The 22,147-nt window shown below is 48.2% G+C and overlaps 2 protein-coding genes across 17 annotated transcripts in view; both read right to left on the bottom strand.

Moving 5' to 3' along the window:
• The window catches only part of usp19 (ubiquitin specific peptidase 19), a 33,313-nt gene extending 32,198 nt beyond the window's left edge, over positions 1-1,115 (bottom strand). For 15 of the 16 annotated variants that reach the window (XM_071371846.1, XM_071371848.1, XM_071371849.1 and 12 more), the window contains exon 1: positions 686-1,115. The gene's annotated coding sequence lies outside the window, so the exon portion shown is untranslated. The remainder of the gene's footprint in view (positions 1-685) is intronic. The other variant, XM_071371851.1, reaches the window with a different exon arrangement.
• A 339-nt stretch (positions 1,116-1,454) lies between these two features.
• Positions 1,455-22,147, bottom strand: part of lamb2 (laminin, beta 2 (laminin S)) — a 46,631-nt gene continuing 25,938 nt past the window's right edge. The window contains exons 8-34 of the mRNA XM_071371834.1: positions 20,291-20,490; positions 20,006-20,126; positions 19,665-19,853; positions 19,233-19,412; positions 18,927-19,039; positions 18,260-18,339; positions 18,027-18,162; positions 17,757-17,915; positions 15,226-15,353; positions 14,940-15,075; positions 14,201-14,393; positions 13,946-14,089; positions 13,452-13,683; positions 13,183-13,352; positions 7,854-8,078; positions 7,499-7,716; positions 7,206-7,302; positions 5,346-5,718; positions 5,010-5,194; positions 4,603-4,844; positions 4,268-4,471; positions 3,968-4,112; positions 3,572-3,779; positions 2,879-3,020; positions 2,611-2,787; positions 2,363-2,522; positions 1,455-2,105 (exon numbers count right to left, since the gene is read on the bottom strand). Coding sequence (XP_071227935.1) covers positions 1,969-2,105; positions 2,363-2,522; positions 2,611-2,787; positions 2,879-3,020; positions 3,572-3,779; positions 3,968-4,112; positions 4,268-4,471; positions 4,603-4,844; positions 5,010-5,194; positions 5,346-5,718; positions 7,206-7,302; positions 7,499-7,716; positions 7,854-8,078; positions 13,183-13,352; positions 13,452-13,683; positions 13,946-14,089; positions 14,201-14,393; positions 14,940-15,075; positions 15,226-15,353; positions 17,757-17,915; positions 18,027-18,162; positions 18,260-18,339; positions 18,927-19,039; positions 19,233-19,412; positions 19,665-19,853; positions 20,006-20,126; positions 20,291-20,490 — 4,694 coding nt within the window. The 3' untranslated portion in view covers positions 1,455-1,968. The remainder of the gene's footprint in view (positions 2,106-2,362; positions 2,523-2,610; positions 2,788-2,878; positions 3,021-3,571; positions 3,780-3,967; positions 4,113-4,267; positions 4,472-4,602; positions 4,845-5,009; positions 5,195-5,345; positions 5,719-7,205; positions 7,303-7,498; positions 7,717-7,853; positions 8,079-13,182; positions 13,353-13,451; positions 13,684-13,945; positions 14,090-14,200; positions 14,394-14,939; positions 15,076-15,225; positions 15,354-17,756; positions 17,916-18,026; positions 18,163-18,259; positions 18,340-18,926; positions 19,040-19,232; positions 19,413-19,664; positions 19,854-20,005; positions 20,127-20,290; positions 20,491-22,147) is intronic.

Here is a 22,147-nt window from a genome sequence, read left to right as displayed (position 1 = left end):
TAATTTAGCTACAAATTAAACACCCCAACAATGTGATATTAACTGCTGAATCTAGCTAACGTTAAATATCTTCAACGTTTTGCCTTGGCTGTTGCAACCTGGATTGTTAACGTTAGTCAAATGTGGCTAGCAAATATCTACCTTTTTGGTACAATGCTGGCTAACTACAATATCTTTAAGTAGCTAGTTATAATATTTAACTTTATAAATTGCATTTGGCTATAGTTAGCTCCCTAGTTAACGTTACACATTGATGTACATTTCTGCCACAGCCTCTTTATCCTCAATGTAATGGCGTCATGTTGTTGCGGCAAGTCAGCTAGCTACTGTACCTACATCACGTTCGCTATCTAGCATACTAAAATAAGTTACTTGACTGTCAATGATCATTGGCAAATCAAGTTGTTCAATAATCAGACAATTCAATATTAAAATGTGAACATGTGATTTCTCATGTCATTAATGACAGGAATAGCTAAATTGCCAATGTAACGTGAGTCGGCTAACGGCGTTACTAGCCAACGTAGCTAGTTAACGTTACTCAACTAACAGTTTAACGTTAGCTATCTTTAGTTTGTTAGCCAGCTCAAGTTCGTTATGTTGACAAGCTAGACAAACAATGCATATTGACAATATCACCTCATGCCTTGTTATAATAAAATAGCAATTGTGGCGGACTACTTACAAAACGTGTATAATTTGGAGTATGGTCTCCGGGTCTTTGGGCACAATGCCGGCGAGTCCGTAACGTTACTTCTTCAGTCCTCGCTAAGCTTAATGAAACAGCCGCGGGCCTCTGCTCATCCCTGCTTGCAATCGAAACCCCGTACTCCGGTGTTTCTCGAAAATTCGCGTTATCCAGGACCCATTTCTTATATATACCGAATATATAAAGCAAATAAATGTGACGTAAATGACAACAAATCTATCAATCGCGTCAACCTACTTTACCGGCCCCCGCGCAATGACTCGCACTTTGTTTAGCAACAAAAACAGTACAAACCGAAATCCACTCTGAAGACTAGCCACTTCCTGAAGGCAGCACTGTAGCTACCAAACCCTCACCATGTGATCAAGGTTTTCTTGGTTGGTTCTACAGGCGGCAATGCAAGCAGGGCATGCGATTTCTAACACATTATTCTTCTTCTTCTACTATCATGGCGGTCCGCAAACAATCGTTTAAATGCATTTCGCCGTAACACAGGATTATTATAGGGAGGTTATTATAAGGGGATATTTAATAGGACATGACATTTGTTGAGATCTTCTCCTCAGGGGATCCATACCTCTCTCCCCACCATGCAATGTATGTTTATTATGTGCAACGATGGTGTTCCGGTGTTATAGTCACACAATTTCAGTTTCTCGAATGGAGGGTGGAAATGTTTTTTCAATGTCTATTTTCAGGTAACCCCAAAACAGTTCTGTCCATTACAAAAAAAGAATACAAACCATTTAATGTAAGTAGGGTTTAATGAGCACATTCATCCATCATTGATCCAGGAGAGATATCAGAAACTATGTCAGTGTGACCTTTCAGCCAGTGGGTAGGGTACACAACTTTTATTCATTTTTTTTGTTTATCCAGAACAATGTATTCATACGTAATTTTTTGGGCATTCTTTATATTATGAATGTGGCAGTGTTTTAGGGGGTGATCTGAGTTTTGGGCCAAATATCATGTGCAAATGTCTGTATTTTGCATGCACACATTGACACATTTTAATTGAAATGTCATGTGGAGGCACTTCTATCCTTCAGTTGAAAGTCACACAGTAATACACAATGTGTCCACACAATGTTATATTAGTTGTGTGAAATCTCACAATCAAAAAGGCACGGTTACACAGTGTAGTCGGACAGGCACCTCCATGGCGAGGTGCATAGTGTACAGGCTCAGCAGTGTGAAACAGTAGTAGTTTCATATAGTGTCTGTCAGTGTTGGTTTGACCAGCCAGGTCCTGGCTGTTACTGACAGGTGTTGTAGATCTGGATCTGTTTGTTGATGTTGTTGAGGATAGCCTTCATCTTGTCTTCTAGGCCGTCCAACTGCTGGGCTTTGCCCTCCAACGTTTTCTGGTTCTCTTCATAGTCTTTCTCTAGCTCTGTGGATATAAAGTATGTCAAGTTTATATTTTAATATTTCATCTTAGAATAACCAGGACTGGCTGACAGACCTACATTTTGGTCTCTGGTCGAAGTACACCACAATCAGACAAATTCAGACAATACAGTGACACTTTTTAACCACAAGAGGGCAATGTTGCCTTCGCTATTCTCCAAGGTTAGCGTGTGAAAATCAAAAGTAATGCTGCTTTAAAACAAAGGCGGCCCAGTTCCCTCAAGGGTCCTTCCTACACACCTGCTAGTCTCTGGAGCTTGTTCTGGGCGTCCTTCAGTAGCTCTTTGGCCTCATCTCTTAGGCGCTCTGCTTTCTTCTTCGCCTCCTGGACGGTCTTGGCTTTCGTGTCCACCAACTCCTGCACTGTGTGATACTTATCCATCAGCTCGCCATCTAAAATCTGAGAGAAAGAAGACTGCATAATCAGTAAAAGACATGGTATTACAGTCACAAATATACACAAACAAACAACACACACACACACACACCTGCTTGGCCTCATTGGCTTTGTCCCGTGCCATAGTGGCTGTCTCCTCAGCTCGAGCTGCTGCCACGCTGTTGTGGGCACGTTTGAGCTTCAGAGCATTAATCTCCCGACCTAGGTTGCCCATGCGGTCCATGGCATCATTCAGGTCATGTTCACTGCTGGAGGTCTCAGACTCAATCTAAAAGCAGGGAAAACATCAGGAATGTATTATCTTTTGATCCCTTCATCACACCAAACTGCATGCAGATGGTGTCCACACACTTGAGTACCTGTGCTAGTCGAGCTTCCGTTTCACCAATGTCAGCCCGAGCCCGCTGTATGGCCTTCTCTGCTGCGGCCTGGGCCTTCTTAGCATCCTCAAGTGCCTGTTTTACCGTCTCTGCTGTGGATTTCACCCCCTCTGCCCGATTCCTACATAACGGAAACACATGTCAGAATCAGGAGCGTCTTGCTCTGCTGAACCATTTCCTTTGACTTGACACGGCTATAATCTACACAGTGTACAAAACATTAAGAACACATTCCTAAGATTGAGTTGCACCCCGCCCCTTTTGCCCCCAGAACAGCACAATTTGTCGGGGCATGGACTTTATAAAGTGTCAAAAGCATTTCACAGGGATGTTGGGCCATGTTGGGTGGTGGACCATTCTTGATACACACGTGGAACCGTTGCAGTTGCAGCACTTACTACCGTACCCTGTTCAAAGGCAATTAAATCTTTTGTCTTGCCCATTCACTCTCTGAATGACACACATACACAATCCATGTCTCAATTGTCTCAAGGTTTAAAAATCCTTCTTTAACCTGTCTCCTCCCCTTCATCTACACTGATTGAAGTGGATTTAACAAGTGACATCAATAAGGGATCATAGCTTTCACCTGGATTCACCTGGTCAGTCTGTCATGGAAATGTTTTGTACCTTCAGTGTATAACCCTCTACATACAAGGCACACACACACACCTGGCCTTCTTGGCCTCCCGCAGCAGCTGCTCTGCTTTGCGCACATCGTCCTGTGTCTGTTGCAGAATGGCGTCTACGTTGGAGAGGCTTCGGACCCGGTCCTTGATCTCCTCTGCCAGGTGTCTGATCTGCTGTGGTGAGGCTGGGATGGACAGCTCCAGGACACGGTTGGCAACCGTCTCAATGCTGTCTGGATCAGCACCCTCCTCTGCAAGGAGATGGATATTCAGATCAGCACAGATATTTTTTATGTTGATTGGGAAGTTAACACTTAGTGATGATGCTGATCATGATGATGATCCTGAGTTTAAGATAAATTGCTTTTATGGTCCCATGTAGACAAGGAACTTACTGTTCCTCGAACATCTGAATTGTCTATCACTTTAGCCAACTCACGCATGAGAAAGTCCCGGATCTGCTTGATGAGGTCTCGCAGGTCATTGTTGGAGCGCTCCACCTTGTTCTTGGTGTTGGTGGCCTTGTCCAGAGCTGCCTGGGCTTTACTCTTCGCCTCCTCCGCCTTGGTCTTGGCATCTGCAACCTGAGATGCCATCAGAATCAGGGATAACTGTTATCAAGTACCCTCATGCTGTAGGTCATACAGTTGTATGCATTAGTGGCATGCTGCAATAGATTTTGCAGGTCTCCATTTGCTGTCAAGACAGTGTTGGTTTAGGTACACTTAGTGTAACTGACCTTGTGGAAGAGCTCCTCTACCTCCCCCATGGCTTTGTTCAGCTCCTTCTCTGCGTGCTTGGACCTCTCCAGGGCGTTATCTGCCATCGCTACGGCACCGTTGCAGTTCAGGCCTCCGCAGTGCCTGTTCCCCTCATCGTCACGGCAACCTGCTCCTCCGCAAAGGCTCTCTGCACAGGGGGCATCGCCAGGGGTCCCACAGACCTGATCAAAGGGTGTGGGGGTGGAATATGTATCAGATTACTACATTTGTTTATAACTTTGCCTGAACTCTTCTTCTGGTCTTGTGCTGTTTAAGGGGTTTAATCCAATCAGACAGATGATGCATGCTTCACCTTCTCATTGATCTTCTTCATGTCCAGGGTCTGAGCCTTGGCATTGAGGTCCCCCAGGGTTCGCTTGTTGGCAGCGTTCTTACGGTTGAAGTCATCTTTCTTGGCAGAGATGAGGCGTTCTGTCTTGCGGCGTGTGTCTGCTGATTGGCTAACAGTGCTGGGCGTGGTGATGGTTGACTGGTTGGCTCGCCGCTCTGCATCACGGGACTTGTTATAGGAGCTGCGGATGCTGTCATATGCACCTGGAGGAAAGAGAGTGCCAAATAATAATAAGAACACATTTAATACTTCATTTAACTAATATTTTTTAAGTATTTCTACAAAAAAAGATTAATAACATCAGTCATTAGGGCACTATGTATCCCAGAAACCCTATGTTGGAAGGGGGAAACGAAGTCTCTGCTCACCCAGGAAGTTGGAGTTCTTGAGGATGTCTAGTTGACGGTGGAGCTGATCTGAGGTCAGGTTTAGCTGTTTGGCCTCTCTCTCCAGAGCACTGAGCTCATTACTGGCCTCAACGTTGCTGTTCTGCACACTGGTCAGGTCTCCCTCCAGATGATTCAGTGTGTCTGTTGTCTCACCTATCTGAGACCTGCAGGAGAAAGGGACAGGAAATTACAGTTAAACTCCAAAACTGAAGGAGAGGCATATTTATGGTGAATCTTTATGCAGATTGAAAGTCTATCTATGTATGTGTATTGTTATGTACAGTATAATACAGTGTCTGTGTGTATGCCTTGTACCTGAGGTCTTCAATGAGCTCCATCAGGCTGCTGACTGCCTCTGCGGTGGTGTTGCGGGTGTTGACGATGCCCTGGGCCTGTGCCAGCTTCTTCTCCAGGTCTCTGAAGGCCTTCTCATAGGCTCCAGTCAGGCCCGTGGTCTGGATCTCTTGAGCCCGCTCCGACAGGGTCTTGGTTCGGACAGCCAGGTCCTGCACCACCCGGTCCCAGTCCCCAAAGCACTGATGGCAGGGCTGGCAGTTAGGGAACTGGCCTGAGAAGCCCCGGGCACACTGGTCACAACGCACGCCCGACACCCCCTGCTGACACACACAGTGGCCTGACTTCTGGTCACACTGGGATGTCTCTATGCCCCGGGGGTCACAGTCACAGACTGAGAGAGATAGAGAGAGAGAAAGTGAGGGATTGTTAGCATACAATGCATTCGGAAAGTATTCAGACCCCTTGACTTTTCCACATTTTGTTACGTTACAGCCTTATTCTAAAATTGATTAAATAAAACATTTTCCTCACCATTCTACACACAATAGCCCATAATGGCAAAGCGAAAACAGGTTTTGCAAATGTATTTAAAAAATGAAAATAATAATACTTATGTAAATAAGGTATTCATACTCTTTGCTATGAGACTCGAAATTGAGCTCAGGTGCATCCTGTTTTCATTGGTCATCCTTAAAATTGGAGTCCACCTGTGGTAAATTCAATTGATTGGACATAATTTGGAAAGGCACACACCTATCTATTTAAGGTCCCACAGTTGACAGTGCAGGTCAGAGCAAAAACCAAGCCATGAGGTTGAAGGAATTGTCCGTAGAGCTCCGGGACAGGATTGTGTCGAGGCACAGACTTGGGGGAAGGGTAACAAAAAATGTCTGCAGCATTGAAGGTCCCCAAGAACACAGTGGCCTCCATCATTCTTAAATGGAAGAAGCTTGGAACCACCAAGACTCTTCCTAGAGCTGGCCGCCCGGACAAGGGGTCAGGGGAGAAGAGCTTTGGTCATGGAGGTGACCAAGAACCCGATGGTCACTCTGATAGAGCTCCAGAGTTCCTCTGTGGAGATGGCAGAACCTTCAAGAAGAACAACCATCTCTGCAGCACTTCACCAATCACGCCTTTATAGTAGAGTGGCCAGACAGAAGCCACTCCTCAGTAAAAGGCATATGACAGCCCAAGAAGACTCGAGGCTGTAATCGCTGCCAAAGCTGCCTCAACAAAGTACTGAATACTTATGTAAATGTGATATTTCCAGTTTTTATTTTGAATAAATTTGCACAAATGTCTAAAAACCTGATTTTGCTTTGTCATTATGGAGTATTGTGTGTATAGATTGATGTGGGGGAAAAAACAATTGAACACATTTTAGAATAAGGCTGTAACATAACAAATGTGAAAAAAAGTAATGGGGTCTGAATACTTTCCAAATGCACTGTATGTCTGCTGCTGATATTGATGCCACACTTATAACACATTCCATGACTCATGAATAACACGTTCCATGACTCATGAATAACACCTTCCATGACTCATGAATAACACCTTCCATGACTCATGAATAACACCTTCCATGACTCATGAATAACACCTTCCGTGACTCATGAATAACACCTTCCGTGACTCATGAATAACACGTTCCGTGACTCACGAATAACACGTTCCGTGACTCACGAGTAACACGTTCCGTGACTCATGAATAACATGTTCCATGACTCATGAATAACATGTTCCATGACTCATGAATAACATGTTCCATGACTCATAAATAACATGTTCCATGACTCATAAATAACATGTTCCATGACTCATAAATAACATGTTCCATGACTTATGAATAACATGTTCCATGATGTTAAAGCTGACCTCTGCACTGGATCCTGGGGTCTCCCCAGTAGTTCTCTTGGCAGTCTGTGCAGGTCTTTCCACCGAATCCATCACGACACTGACACTTTCCAGTGAACTGGGGCACAGGGAGGTCAAACATGAGCATGAGGTCACAGAAGAGGTCTGTCTCAGAAAGCACCGTCGTAATGCATTTCGCTACACTATAATCATTTCGCTATACTTTCATCATTTCGCTGCACTCACAATAACATCTGCTAACCATGTGTATGTGACCAATAAAATTAGATTTGATAATGGAACCACACACACACCTCGTTGCAGGCCGAGTTGACAGCGTTGTTGGGGTCACAGCCGCAGGCCTCACAGCCCCGCCCACTAGCCAGGTTCCAGTAGTTGGGCTTACAGTGGTCACATGTCAGGCCGATGGTGTTGGGTAGACACTGACACTGCCCCGTGGCACGCTGGCAGACACACTCATCCCGCGCTGTACACTGGGTATGCTCTGTGCCCAGGAAGCTACAGGTGCACTCTGGGGAAGCATACAGAAGAAAATAGATTGAACCTTTACTAGGGTGCACGACACATACAGTTTCAATGCAACATTCCTAAAATGAATGGTTCTTAAGTTTTCTGGTGTGTGACGAGGATGTGTCAACAGAGACTCACTTCTGCAGTTGCGTCGCGAGGCGTCTCCATAGTAACCGCTCTTGCACACACCACAGTCCGGTCCCTCTGTGTTGTAGAGACACTTCTCACACTCTCCTGTCCGCCGGTCACACGCATCCAGGTCTGACATGTCAATGTTGTTACTGCACCTGCAGGGCTGGCACCGCCCACCTGGCTGGGAGGGGTTACCGTAGTAACCAGGGGCGCACTCCTCACACCGGGAACCTGTGACCAATAGGAAAAAAGGTTGAGGGAGAAGGTGTGACATTTTTGAAAAGAAAGAGTAGTTAAGTGGAATGTCTCATGTTGAGATTGAGATATTTATTGGCTGGGTGATGGAGAAAAATTACTTGATATTTCCAAGTATTTCCAAACTGTTTTCCAGTGGATTTAAGTGAGACGGTTACAGCGTAACAGCTTCTGCAGACAGAGAGTCATGTGCTGTGTGTGATACCTACCTCAGTGACTATCAGTAAAGTAGTTATCAGAATGTTACTCAAACTGTACACATCATGTTATAAACTTAATTCGTTTTGATATTTTATCATTGTGCAATGCTATTATATCTTGGGTTAAAAGGGAGTTGGTTACCCAGGAGATTAACAGTGATTAGTGAGGATCTCTGTGATCACACTGTTGCAAAGTGGATTATGTTCAGTCTTTCGGCAGACATCGTGAACAATTAGCTTTTCTCACAAAGAGCCCATATCTTCTTAAGATGTATTCAGAGGAAGGGAGACGTACTTTCCATTTTTGAGTCCAGCTGACGGCTGCAGGGGGCAGAGTATGCTGGTGTGGGAGGGGGCTGACTTTTGGGTCTGACAGACAACTTACAGCTGCTGGTCTTGTAGTCTCTCCAGCATACTCTTTCCCCTGCAGCCGTTAGCTGGGCAAAAAAAATGGGAAGTACTGTATTCTAACCCATAGTGGAACAAAACATAGGATTTCCTCATTTAACGGACAAGATTTCCTCACTGATTGATAAAGGGGCATTGTGATACTATTATTTTGTGTTTAGGGGATTCATTGTATCTGTAAAGGTTTTCTTCCTGGGGTGAAGGAGAGGACCAAAATGCAGCGTAGCCAGTGCTCAACATGTTTAATTATAAGAACAAGTGAACACTACAAACAACTTACAAAATAACAAACGTGCAAAACCGATACAGACCTATCTGGTGCAGAACACAAACACAGAGACAGGTAACAACCACCCACAACGAACACAGTGAAACAACCTACCTAAATATGACTCTTAATTAGAGGAACGCAAAACACCTGCCTCTAATTAAGAGCCATACCAGGCAACCCTAAACCAACATAGAAACACACAACATAGAATGCCCACCCAAAACTCACGCCCTGACCATCACACACATACAAAACAACAGAAAACAGGTCAGGAACGTGACAGAACCCCCCCCTCAAGGTGCGAACGCCGGGCGCACCAGCACAAAGTCCAGAGGAGGGTCTGGGTGGGCATCTGACCACGGTGGTGGCTCAGGCTCCGGACGCTGTCCCCACACCACCATAGTCACTCCCCGCTTCTGTATCCCCCTCCCAATGACCACCCTCCAACTAAAACCACCTAAATGAAGGGGCAGCACCGGAATAAGGGGCAGCACCGGGATAAGGGGCGGCAGGTCCTGGCTGAGGGACTCTGGCAGGTCCTGGCTGAGGGACTCTGGCAGGTCCGGGCTGAGGGACTCTGGCAGGTCCGGGCTGAGGGACTCTGGCAGGTCCGGGCTGAGGGACTCTGGCAGGTCCGGGCTGAGGGACTCTGGCAGGTCCGGGCTGACGGAAGGCTCTGGCTGATCCGGTCTGGCGGAAGGCTCTGGCTGATCCGGTCTGGCGGAAGGCTCTGGCTGATCCGGTCTGGCGGAAGGCTCTGGCTGATCCGGTCTGGCGGAAGGCTCTGGCTGATCCGGTCTGGCGGAAGGCTCTGGCTGATCCGGTCTGGCGGAAGGCTCTGGCTGATCCGGTCTGGCGGAAGGCTCTGGCTGATCCGGTCTGGCGGAAGGCTCTGGCTGATCCGGTCTGGCGGAAGGCTCTGGCTGATCCGGTCTGGCGGAAGGCTCTGGCTGATCCGGTCTGGCGGAAGGCTCTGGCTGATCCGGTCTGGCGGAAGGCTCTGGCTGATCCGGTCTGGCGGAAGGCTCTGGCTGATCCGGTCTGGCGGAAGGCTCTGGCTGATCCGGTCTGGCGGAAGGCTCTGGCTGATCCGGTCTGGCGGAAGGCTCTGGCTGATCCGGTCTGGCGGAAGGCTCTGGCTGATCCGGTCTGGCGGAAGGCTCTGGCTGATCCGGTCTGGCGGAAGGCTCTGGCTGATCCGGTCTGGCGGAAGGCTCTGGCTGATCCGGTCTGGCGGAAGGCTCTGGCTGATCCGGTCTGGCGGAAGGCTCTGGCTGATCCGGTCTGGCGGAAGGCTCTGGCTGATCCGGTCTGGCGGAAGGCTCTGGCTGATCCGGTCTGGCGGAAGGCTCTGGCTGATCCGGTCTGGCGGAAGGCTCTAGCGGCTCCTGTCTGGCGGACGGCTCTAGCGGCTCCTGTCTGGCGGACGGCTCTGTAGGCTCATGGCAGACGGGCGGCTTTGCAGGCTCATGGCAGACGGACAGTTCAGACGGCGTAGGGCAGACGGGCAGTTCAGACGCCGCTGGGCAGACGGGCAGTTCAGGCGCCGCTGGGCAGACGGGCAGTTCAGGCGCCGCTGGGCAGACGGGCAGTTCAGGCGCCGCTGGGCAGACGGGCAGTTCAGGCGCCGCTGGGCAGACGGGCAGTTCAGGCGCCGCTGGGCAGACGGGCAGTTCAGGCGCCGCTGGGCAGACGGCAGACTCTGGCCGGCTGAGACGCACTGTAGGCCTGGTGCGTGGTACCGGAACTGGAGGTACCGGGCTAAGGACACGCACCTTCAGGCTAGTGCGGGGAACAACAACAGGGCACACTGGACTCTCGTGGCGCACTCTAGGCCTGGTGCGTGGTACCGGAACTGGAGGTACCGGGCTGAGGGCACGCACCTCAGGGCGAGTGCGGGGAGAAGGAACAGTGAGTACAGGGCTCTGGAGACGCACAGGAGGCTTGGTGCGTGGTGCCGGAACTGGAGGCACTGGGCTGGAGACACGCACCATAGGGAGAGTGCGTGGAGGAGGAACAGGGCTCTGGAGATGCACTGGAAGCCTGGTGCGTGGTGTAGGCACTGGTGGTACTGAGCTGGGGTGGGAAGGTGGCGCCGGATATACCGGACCGTGAAGGAGGACACGTGCTCTTGAGCACCGAGCCTCCCCAACCTTACCAGGTTGAATGGTCCCCGTAGCCCTGCCAGTGCGGCGAGGTGGAATAGCCCGCACTGGGCTATGCAGGCGAACCGGGGACACCACCTGTAAGGCTGGTGCCATGTACGCCGGCCCGAGGAGACGTACTGGAGACCAGATACGTTGGGCCGGCTTCATGGCACTCGGCTCGATGCCCAACCTAGCCCTCCCAGTGCGGCAAGGTGGAATAGCCCGCACTGGGCTAAGCACGCGTACTGGGGACACCGTGCGCTTTACCGCATAACACGGTGTCTGACCAGTACGACGCCCTCTTACTCCACGGCAAGCCCGGGGAGTTGGCTCAGGTATCCAACCCGGCTTTGCCACACTCCCCTTTAGCCCCCCCCCCAAGAAATTTTTGGGTGAGCCTCTCGGGCTTCCAGCCTCTCTTACGTGCTGCCTCCTCAATCCACCGCTCCTGGGCTGTGGCTGCCTCCTTCACCTCCCGAGAGCGGCGATTCTCTCCAACCCTTCCCCAGGGTCCTTTTCCGTCCATGATCTCCCAAGACCATTCCTCCTGTGTCCAGTAGTCCTGTGTACTGGGCCGCTGCTGCTCCCCGTTGCTACGCTGCTTGGTCCTGGTTTGGTGGGTGGTTCTGTAAAGGTTTTCTTCCTGGGGTGAAGGAGAGGACCAAAATGCAGCGTAGCCAGTGCTCAACATGTTTAATTATAAGAACAAGTGAACACTACAAACAACTTACAAAATAACAAACGTGCAAAACCGATACAGACCTATCTGGTGCAGAACACAAACACAGAGACAGGTAACAACCACCCACAACGAACACAGTGAAACAACCTACCTAAATATGACTCTTAATTAGAGGAACGCAAAACACCTGCCTCTAATTAAGAGCCATACCAGGCAACCCTAAACCAACATAGAAACACACAACATAGAATGCCCACCCAAAACTCACGCCCTGACCATCACACACATACAAAACAACAGAAAACAGGTCAGGAACGTGACAGTATCTTTGTTTCTTTGGGGTTTTTTTTCTTTGTTTCTTTGTGTCTTTGAGGAGCAAACTAAATATATTGAATAAAAGGATATGACACATAGAAGGGGCTGTTGATGGTAAGTAGGTTTACAGTAAAGCACATCATATTGAGCTCATTGCAGCAAAGCTGTCTAAAGCAGAGTAAGCAGAATGCTTGTTTGTCTTTCTGTCACAGGCTCACAGTGCATGTGAATGTACAATAGGCGTAATCTCACAGCTTCAGCTTGTCTACTATGACTGATATACCTGTTACTGTCTTTTGTGTCTGCAACAGAGGCAGAGAATCACAAGGCAAAATGCAGCGTGGCAGAGATTCTGTTGTTTTCAGCTGGTTGACTGTCTGGCTGCTTAGTGCCTGTGTAAGCCAGCAGGAGTAACAAGCACTGACTGTACGTGCCCAGTATAACATTATAGTTGTTATACACAGGAGACACTGTAGAAGATGACCCAGACTCAGTGTCGGCCATCCAACTCAAACACAGTTATTTGTGTTATACAATCAGTCAAAACTGATTCTTGGTCAGTTCTTGGGAGCTCCATCTACTCTGAGGCAGGAGTGCACTGTGGCACAGCACCATAGATGGGTGGGGTGCTGAAGCCATGCAGGTGGCAGGGGGGGTTGGTAAGAAGGGTGGGGGGGGTCACCATCATCACTACTCACGCTTGAAAGAACCCTCGGAGCGCTTAACCACCCCCCCTGTGCCAAGTTGGGTAAGGGAGGAAACAACACACGTTATCATTCCACATTTTTCCTGGTAGGATAAACGTTCTACAAGAGAAGTGTCTTCTCTCCCACCATGGCGAATCACTTAGAATATCACACCATGGACATTTCCCTGAGTTAAATCACACTAACAGATCCTCTTTCACAGTACATCATCAACCCTAGGAAGCATCTGCTCATTCATGCAGACATGATCAAACTGTTCTTCGTCCGCTTGCCTGGCTGAAGAAGAGGAGGAAGAACAGTAAGGAGAGAGAGAAGACACCTCAATGGAGAAATGGAGGTGTGGGTTGTACCTGTGTATCCTTGGTTACAGTTGCAGACCACCTGTCTGTTGCGGTTGTCCTGGTAACAGGAGGCAGCGAAGTGGCGTCCGCTGTTTGGGCCATCTGGGCAAGGGCAGGGCCGACATTGGTTACCCATACCTGTGCCCAACTCTGGGTTGCCGTAGTAACCGTTGGCACACCTTGAAATACAGCAATAGCAGTATGCTTGTCAATAACATTACATTGACTACCTTAATTCTTATTCAAGATTCCCCACTGTCGCCGTGGTGAATCATAACCTGTCACATTTGTCCCCTCCAGTGTTGTCCCTGCAGTTGAGACAGGCTCCGGTCCTCTGGTGGCACTCCTCAGCATGACCATTACACAGGCATCGCTTACAGTTGGGGAAGCCCCAGTGTCCTGCCTGGCAGCCATCGCACCGCTGGCCAAACGCACCCGGGCGGCACGGGCACTGCCCAGTCAACTGGTCACAGGACCGAGTGACCGCACCTTCCAGATTGCACTCACATGCTAGAGAGAGAGGGAGGGAGGGAGGGAGAGAGAGAGAGAGAGAGAGAGAGATTTATTGGAAAGTATAAATCAAGAGAGGAGTGGGTCAGTAGGTAATGAGGCAGCAGGGGGCGCCACCAGTACAGCTGTTCACATAAGTGGGATAGACAGACTGTACAGTTCAATGCACCTTTGCAGAATAAACTATTTGTGTACCCGACAGGATAACACCAGGAGTTTTGCCCTTACTCTTTGTGCGGTTGACTGGGATTACGACACTAACCTTTACATCCTGCAGGTCCAAAGCCGTACGTCCCAGGAGCACACTGGTCACAGCGAAGTCCAATCACGTTTGGCCTACAGCGACACTGACCTCCGTGCGTGTCACACACTGAGCTGACTGAGCCCTGGGGGTCACACTGGCAAGCTGTGAAGAAGAAAGACGTGATGAAAACGTTTTCATTTCATTGTGAAAATAATTACCAGGTATCCTTGATGATAGCAGATCGTGATTATGTGTACCCCTGGAATGACTTACGCAGGGCTCCATGGTTAATGATGGCTGACATGCTGGTGATGAGCTTGGCACAGACGTTGCTGATCTGGGGACGTGTCACGCTCTTGGCCCCCTCGTGGCAGCGGTAGCGTTCGTAGCTCTGCTTCCTAGCGATGGAGGCAGGGTCACCGCCAATGAACATCTCCAGGGAGGAGTAACGAGGGATCAGGGAGATCTGGAGAGGAAGCAAGGAGTAGTATTAGCTGGATTGCATAAGAAGAACACAATTAGCCAGAGAGAGAGGGAGAGAGATAAAGAGAGATGTGCAGACAAGCATCATTTGTTGAGTAAGTTCCTTTAAATTTCATATAATTTACTTTGTAATTGTTGCCCTTTTTTAATTGATAGTTACAATCTTGTCTCATCACTGCAACTCCACAACGGGCTAGTGAGAGGCGAAGGTCAAGTCATGTGTCCTCTGAGACATGACCCGCCAAGCCGCGCTGCTTTATAACACACTGCTCACTTAACCCGGAAGCTAGCTGCACCAATGTGTCAGAGGAAAAAAGACACAAGGAGCCGCCACAAGGAGTCGCAAGAGCACGATGAGCCAAGGAAAGCCCCCCCAGCCAAACCTTCCCCTAACCCAGACAACAGTGGGCCAATTGTGTGTCGCCCTATAGGCTCCCAGTCACGGCCAGCTGTGACACAGCCTGGGATCGAACCCCCGGCTGTTGTGGCGCCTTAGACCGCTGCACCATTCGGGAGTCTTGATACTCACAGAGTCCACTAGAATGTTGGCAGCGGTTGTACCAAGAATGAGAATACTGTTCCCATCCAGATAGCGACTGAACTCAAAGCGAAGAGTGTAGCTCACTCCTCTCTCCATGCATACAGGTGGAGGCAGCACGACAAACCTGCAGCAAACACACACACCACACACAGGAAAATACTAACTTTTAGGAAAAGCAAAATCCACCATGTAGTAACGCAAGTGTATCACTGTCACCTGAGCCAGACACAAGGGCACTGTATATTGAATGGTGAGGTGTGTGTGAGTTTCTCACCTGGATCCTGCAGGCAGGGACACAGTGAGCATGTCGTCTGCAGGGATGGTGTTTCCACATGGGCTGCTGGTGGGAATGGGCCCTGGCCGAATGATCGTCACACGGACCTCCCCCCAGTCCCGTGGCATCTTACACAACACACACACACACCACAATAACAGTCATATACAGTTACACACTGTACTGTGCACATCCAGAAAACAGAGGGGAGTGTGTGTGTGTGTGTGTGTGTGTGTGTGTGTGTGTGTGTGTGTGTGTGTGTGTGTGTGTGTGTGTGTGTGTGCAGTTGAAGTCGGAAGTATACATACACTTGGGTTGGAGTCATTAAAACTCGTTTTTCAACCACTCCACAAATTTCTTGTTAACAAACTACGGTTTTGGCAAGTCGGTTGGACATCTACTTTGTGCATGACACAAGTAATTTTTCCAACAATTGTTTAAAGACAGAATATTTCACTTAAAATTCACTGTATCACAATTCCAGTGGGTCAGACGTTTAAAAACACTAAATTGACTGTGCCTTTAAACAGCTTTGAAAATTTCAAGAAAATTATGTCATGGCTTTAGAAGCTTCTGATAGGCTAATTGACATCATTTGAGTCAATTGGAGGTGTACCTGTGGATGTATTTCAAGGCCTACCTTCAAACTCAGTGCCTCTTTGCTTGACATCATGGGAAAATCAAAAGAAATCAGCCAAGACCTCCGAAAACAAATTGTAGACCTCCACTCTCCACACACCTCCAAGGTTCATCCTTGGGAGCAATTTCCAAATGCCTGAAGGTACCACCTTCAGCTGTACAAACAATAGTACATAAGTATAAACACCATGGGACCACACAGCCATCAAACCGCTCAGGAAGGAGACGCGTTCTGTCTCCTAGAGATGAATGTACTTTGGTGCAAAAAGTGCAAATCAATCCCAGAACAACAGCAAAGGACCTTGTTAAGATGCTGGAGGAAACAGGTACAAAAGTATCTATATCCTGTCACGCCCTGACCTTAGAGAGCCTTTTTATTTCTCTATTTGGTTAGGTCAGGGTGTGATTAGGGTGGGCATTCTAGTTTTTCATTTTCTATGTTGGCCTGGTATGGTTCCCAATCAGAGGCAGCTGTCTATCGTTGTCTCTGATTGTGGATCATATTTAGGCAGCCTTTTCCCACCTGTTGTTTGTGGGATCTTGTTTTTTGTGTAGCTGCCTGTGAGCAGCCCAGAACGTTACGTTTCGTTTTTCTTCTGTTTTGTTTGGTGAGTTTATTATTTATTAAACGTGGAATTCTACGCACGCTGCGCCTTGGTTCAATCATTATGACGATCGTGACATATCCACAGTAAAACGAGTCCTATATCGACATAACCTGAAAGGCCGCTCAGCAAGGAAGAAGCCACTGCTCCAAAACCATCATAAAAAATCCAGACTACGGTTTGCAACTGCACATGGGGACAAAGATCGTACTTTTTGGAGAAATGTCCTCTGGTCTGATTAAACAAAAGTACAACTGTTTGGCCATAATGACCATCGTTATGTTTGCATTTGTTATGTTTGGAGGGGGGAGGCTTGCAAGCCGAAGAACACCATCCCAACCATAAAGCACGGGGGTGGCAGCATCATGTTGTGGGGGTGCTTTGCTGCAGGAGGGACTGGTGCACTTCACAAAATAGATGGCATCATGAGAAAATAAAATTATGTGGATATATTGAAGCAACATCTCAAGACATCAGTCAGGAAGTTAAAGCTTGGTCACAAATGGGTCTTCCAAATGGACAATGACCCCAAGCATACTTCCAAAGTTGTGGCAAAATGGCTTAAGGACAACAAAGTCAAGGTATTGGAGTGGCCATCACAAAGCCCTGACCTCAATCAATCAAGCATACAAACCTGACTCAGTTACCCCAGCTCTGTCAGAAGGAATGGGCCAAAATTCACCCAACTGAATGTGGGAAGCTTGTGGAAGGCTACCTGAAAAGTTTGACCCAAGTTAAACAATTGAAAGGCAATGCTACCAAATACTAATTGAGTGTATGTAAACTTCTGACCCACTGGAATGTCATGAATGAAATAAAAGCTGAAATAAATCATTCTCTCTACTGTTATTCTGACATTTCACATTCTTAAAATAAAGTGATGATCCTAACTGACCTAAGACAGACAGGGAATTTTCTTCCTTCCGAAAAGCATGCATCACAACTTTTTTCATTTGCAATTTCTCTCGTTCACTTTCGCTTGTAAATGTCCACACTACTACTAGCTATGCTTGTATAACTTTATGAGCTGGATTCGCCTGTCTTTGCAATTAATTTATGTTCGTTTTCGCTCGTTAGCATTTTGCATATACGTGACTTCGCTATTCGTTTTGTGCAAATTTTGTTAGCATTCTGGTAATAGAGGCCCAAGGGCTTTTCTTGCGTTTTTCCGCCCCCGTGTGTACTATGCTGGTAACAGCGTAAATCCCGGTATGAGAGAAGGACGGTATGACGATATGAACATCTGAATACCGCCCAAGCCTAGTATGTGTGTGACTAGGCACTAACCTGTGGCTCATAGCGGATGAGGAGGTCGTACTCCATGGAGTAGGGGATATTGTTGATGGAGAACTCCAGGCTGCTGCCCTCTGGGACCTTGGCAAACCCAGTGCCAGTCCAGGTGGCAGGGCGCCCAGGCTGGTGCTCCCTCTGCTCCACACTGCAGCCCTGGAGACAAACACAAATACCATCAAGCATTCACACAAAGTCAAACATAGACAGTACAAACAATGCAAATAAGGGTCCACCCCAGTCTTATCTATAAGAAGTAGTAGGTACCTGTCCCAATATGGCCAGCTCAGCCTCATAGGTATAGTGGTCCAGAGCCATGAAGTACCACCCAGACTCCACCTGGGTACATTGACGGCCCATCATATGACTACGACAGCGGCACTGCCCATTCTCCATAGAGCAGCTGGGGAAGACACATAAGAAATCTATGCAGTAAGCATGTAACCCGTCGACAGCACCCCCAACCCAAAACATCTTCCCGCGGCCACATTGCCACTCACTGGTTATCTGTGGCTCCGCCCACATCACAGTCACAGTCTCTGCAGCCATTCAGGTCGTGACTCAGTGCCCAGTGTTCTGGCTGTGGGCAGACAGACAGACAGACAGACAGCTGTTAGCACCAGACAGATGACATTCCCGACTACATCAGCCAGGGTTACTGGACCTTACATCATAGGTAACTACTCAGATACCTCAACCAGGTGTTCCTAGCTCCAAAATGAGATACTGTAGATACATGCTGCCTATCAAAGTACAGGCTGGTAGAGCTTAAGTTATGGGTGCAAAATAGTGGTTCTCTGTTCTTGACTTTAAAACAAGCCTTTATGCAGCTTATGAGAGTTTAGGATCCACTTAGTCCGGACTACAGCTGACCATTTTTAGCATGCTGTAACCTACACCAACCGGAGAGGCCTGACATCCCTGGGCTACATTTAGATATGAAACCCCAAGCAGGGCTTTACATTCCTGGGTATTGTTACTGGCACGGCAAGGAAGTTATGTGAGTGACAGGGGGATGTGAATGACTCAGAAACACCTATGACTCTTCGGGAGGGTGCATGTATGTATGTATGTACGTATGAATGAATGAATGAATGGAAAGAGAGAGAGAGAGAGAGAATCTCTGTGTGTTATGGTTCGAAGAGGGAGGCTCTCCTGGAGCCTTACCAGACACTGGTCACAGCTGCGTCCGGTGACCAGTCGCTTGCAGAAGCAGTCCCCGCTCACAGGGTCACATTTTGGGCTCTCTGACACAGTACCCCTGGGGTCACACTGGCAGACTGAGGGGGACAGAGCAGGAATTATGGGGGCATGGGAACACAGAAATGTGGCACATGATTTTATTCAAAGCACTGAGAGAGATTAACAAAAGATTGCTCCAAAATCTCTAACATAACAACCACACAAAATGAGGGTCATTTGGATTACAATCAGTTGTCAGAATGATTCATGATTGTGCTCCTCTCCACTCACGTTGGCAGCCGCGGAGGTTTGCTGCACTCAGGCCAAAGAAGCCAGACTTGCATTTGTCACAGCGATGCCCTTCCACGTGGTCCTTACAGCGGCACTGCCCAGCGATCATGCCCAGGGACGGCTCGTCATGCCCGTCACAGATGCCCCCGTTCAGGGAACCATCAGGATCACAGTCACAGGCTGGTAGAAGGAATACAACAAACATCCTGTTTAACTTAACAACCATAACCAGACAGTAGTACGTACTACCTAGAAAACGTGTACACACACTCACATCTAATGGACATAAAGTGGTACCAGGGTTTCAAACGTGAAAAGAACCTGTACACGTACATACCTATGCCATCACTCATACACAGTATGATAATGTGAGAAATACACACACGGTTCCTGTGCCCCAGTTCTGAGAAGCGGTCGACATCCTCTACTCACCAGTACAGACCCCGGGGTCTCTGATGTCCCTACTGAGGTCCTTGTAGTAAAATGGTTTACACATCTCACAGTTGCGTCCCATGGTGTTGTGGAGACAGTGGTCACAGACGCCACCGCCGGCATTGCCCGTGGCCAGGTACACCGCCATGTCAAAGTGACACTGGTTGGAGTGGCCATTACAGTTACATTCTGTGAGAGACCAAGGGTACAGATACTAACACCATAATCAAGATTCTCATTCCTTTGGTCATGACTTATGACTGGTGTGTTCATAATAATCAGTGATGTTAGGAGAGGACTAAGAGACGTTTCTTGTTATGGTGTGGTACACTATCACTCACTCTTGCAGGCGTTGGTGTTGCGTCCCTCAGCCGGTCTCCAGGGCATGTCACTATGGAAGTCATCACACAGCTCACAGTTCAGACCCTTCGTGTTGTGCTTGCAGACACACCTCCCATGGACCTGGGGGACAGGGAGGCTGAATTACACAAATCACAGAGAATTCTAAACAAAACCTCCCATTCTTACTCCCCTCTGCACAAATTCCTCTGCTTTCATACACAGCAATCTATATAGGGTAGTCTTCCTCAATACAACTAAGGGCAGTTCTGTATCCCCTTACTCACCATGCCCTCCTCATCCTTGATCCCATCGATGGGGGCACACTCGGAGGCGTGGCCATAGCAGAAGCAGTTTCCGCGGACGACCAGCTCGTACATGGCATAGTAGTACTTCTCCTTGATCTCCACGCGGGAGTCCAGCAGGTTATCTCCCAGAGTGTGCAGCTTGGTGAAGTTCACACGCAGGTTAGTGATCTTCAGCTGGTCTTCAGGATGCAAGAGGAAGAGAAGAGAGGAAAGGGGGGCAGAGAGATTAGGAGATATACAACAAGCTATTTGAACATCCAAATTAATACTTCAAAGCCGAAAGGTTTTGGTACACCATTAATTAACCCCCACCACAGACATAAGCAGAGAGACTCTCCCCCGTAAAAGGAAGAAGTCAAAGACAGCCGAGCATGACATCGCTGAAGGGGGCCGGGGCCGGGGGGGGGGGGGGCTGGAGAGGAGGGGTGAAAATAAGGGGGGACTGAAAGGGGGATGGAGGGTGTTGTTAGGAGACTTGAGCTGCATCCCAAATGGTACCCTATTTCCTATGTAGTGCACTACTTTTGACCAGAGCCTTATGGCCTTGTGGGCCCTGGTCAACAGTAGCGCACTAGAAAGAGAATAGGGTGCCATTTGAGACGCACCCTTGATAAACTCTCACAGAGGGGCGGTAGGTTGCTACTTTGCACAGAACATTCCTGCTGTCAGTCACGTTCCAGCTGTTCACTAGGAAACGATACACAAAATGTATCATTTGACAAAATTATTATGAAGAGGGCATCACTTCAAGGAGTCTGTGAAGGAAGAAACCACATGGAAGAGTGGAAAGCAAGTTAGGTCCAAAAAAACTGATTTTCCCCAATGGCTCATCTTACCCCTACAGACTAGAGAGATGCGCTGCAGACAGCATGTGGAATCAATCAGCACTCTCTCTCTCCACTTGAACACAGTGTTTCAACACAAACAAATGGAGAACAAGTCACACCTCTAAGCGAAAAAGCGGTGTTTTGGGGCGGCTACCTTCACTGTACTCCTACGAAACACTTAGTATTCTTTGTGTGGTTACTTCCATTACCTACCTTCATTTGACTCACATACAGTGCAGGATTTATTGTTTCATTCAACTAAAGTTAGAGAAGAACATCGAAAGAGTTTAGTGTAGAGTTCCTCTGTTACATTCATCTACACTGAAAATGAGAGAGAGGGGAGAGTGGCAGAGCAGCCTCAAATCCGGGCCCTATCAGTACTCCTGGCCTCTGTTATCTGAGCGTATCCGTTCTCACACACAGAAGATGCCTGTTCTCTAGACCTTGACAGGCAAAACACCACTCCCTTTCTCACAAACCAGTGGAACAATAAGTCCCACTGTTCCACAGGACTTTGGGGAATATCAGGCTGTTGCCAGGGCCACAACATGCCATGTCCAACTCTTATGAGTATCAGTCAAGCCACTGGTAAAGTCATTTCATTGTTATTATTAACATACTAATGTACCTCCTGCTAACAGCTCCCCCAACTTCCCTGACAGGATTACCTCTATCAGGACAGAGCCATCCATCTTTAAACTCTCTAGCTGTGGAGGAGCTCTGCATGGGAAAGTGCTCAAACTAAACCATAGGCATTCTGTAACGGTATACACCCCTGACAGGCAGGCTTCATTTTAACGCCCTCCTCTCAGACATCCTCCCTCCATGTCGATATTCTGTGGCACGCTAGCAGATCCCACTGCCTCCTTTACAGCAGGAACACATCAGGTTTCAGCACTTTAATTACTAAACCTCCTCAAAATGTGTCTCTCTGTCAAACCCGAGCTAAAGCCGATATAGGGTGAGAGCTCTTTATCTATGCATAGTCACTTTACCTGTAAGGTTCTGC

This window comes from Salvelinus alpinus, chromosome 28 (assembly GCF_045679555.1).
Source record: "Salvelinus alpinus chromosome 28, SLU_Salpinus.1, whole genome shotgun sequence".
Taxonomy (NCBI): domain Eukaryota; kingdom Metazoa; phylum Chordata; class Actinopteri; order Salmoniformes; family Salmonidae; genus Salvelinus; species Salvelinus alpinus.
This window is presented reverse-complemented; position numbering and strand designations above follow the sequence as displayed.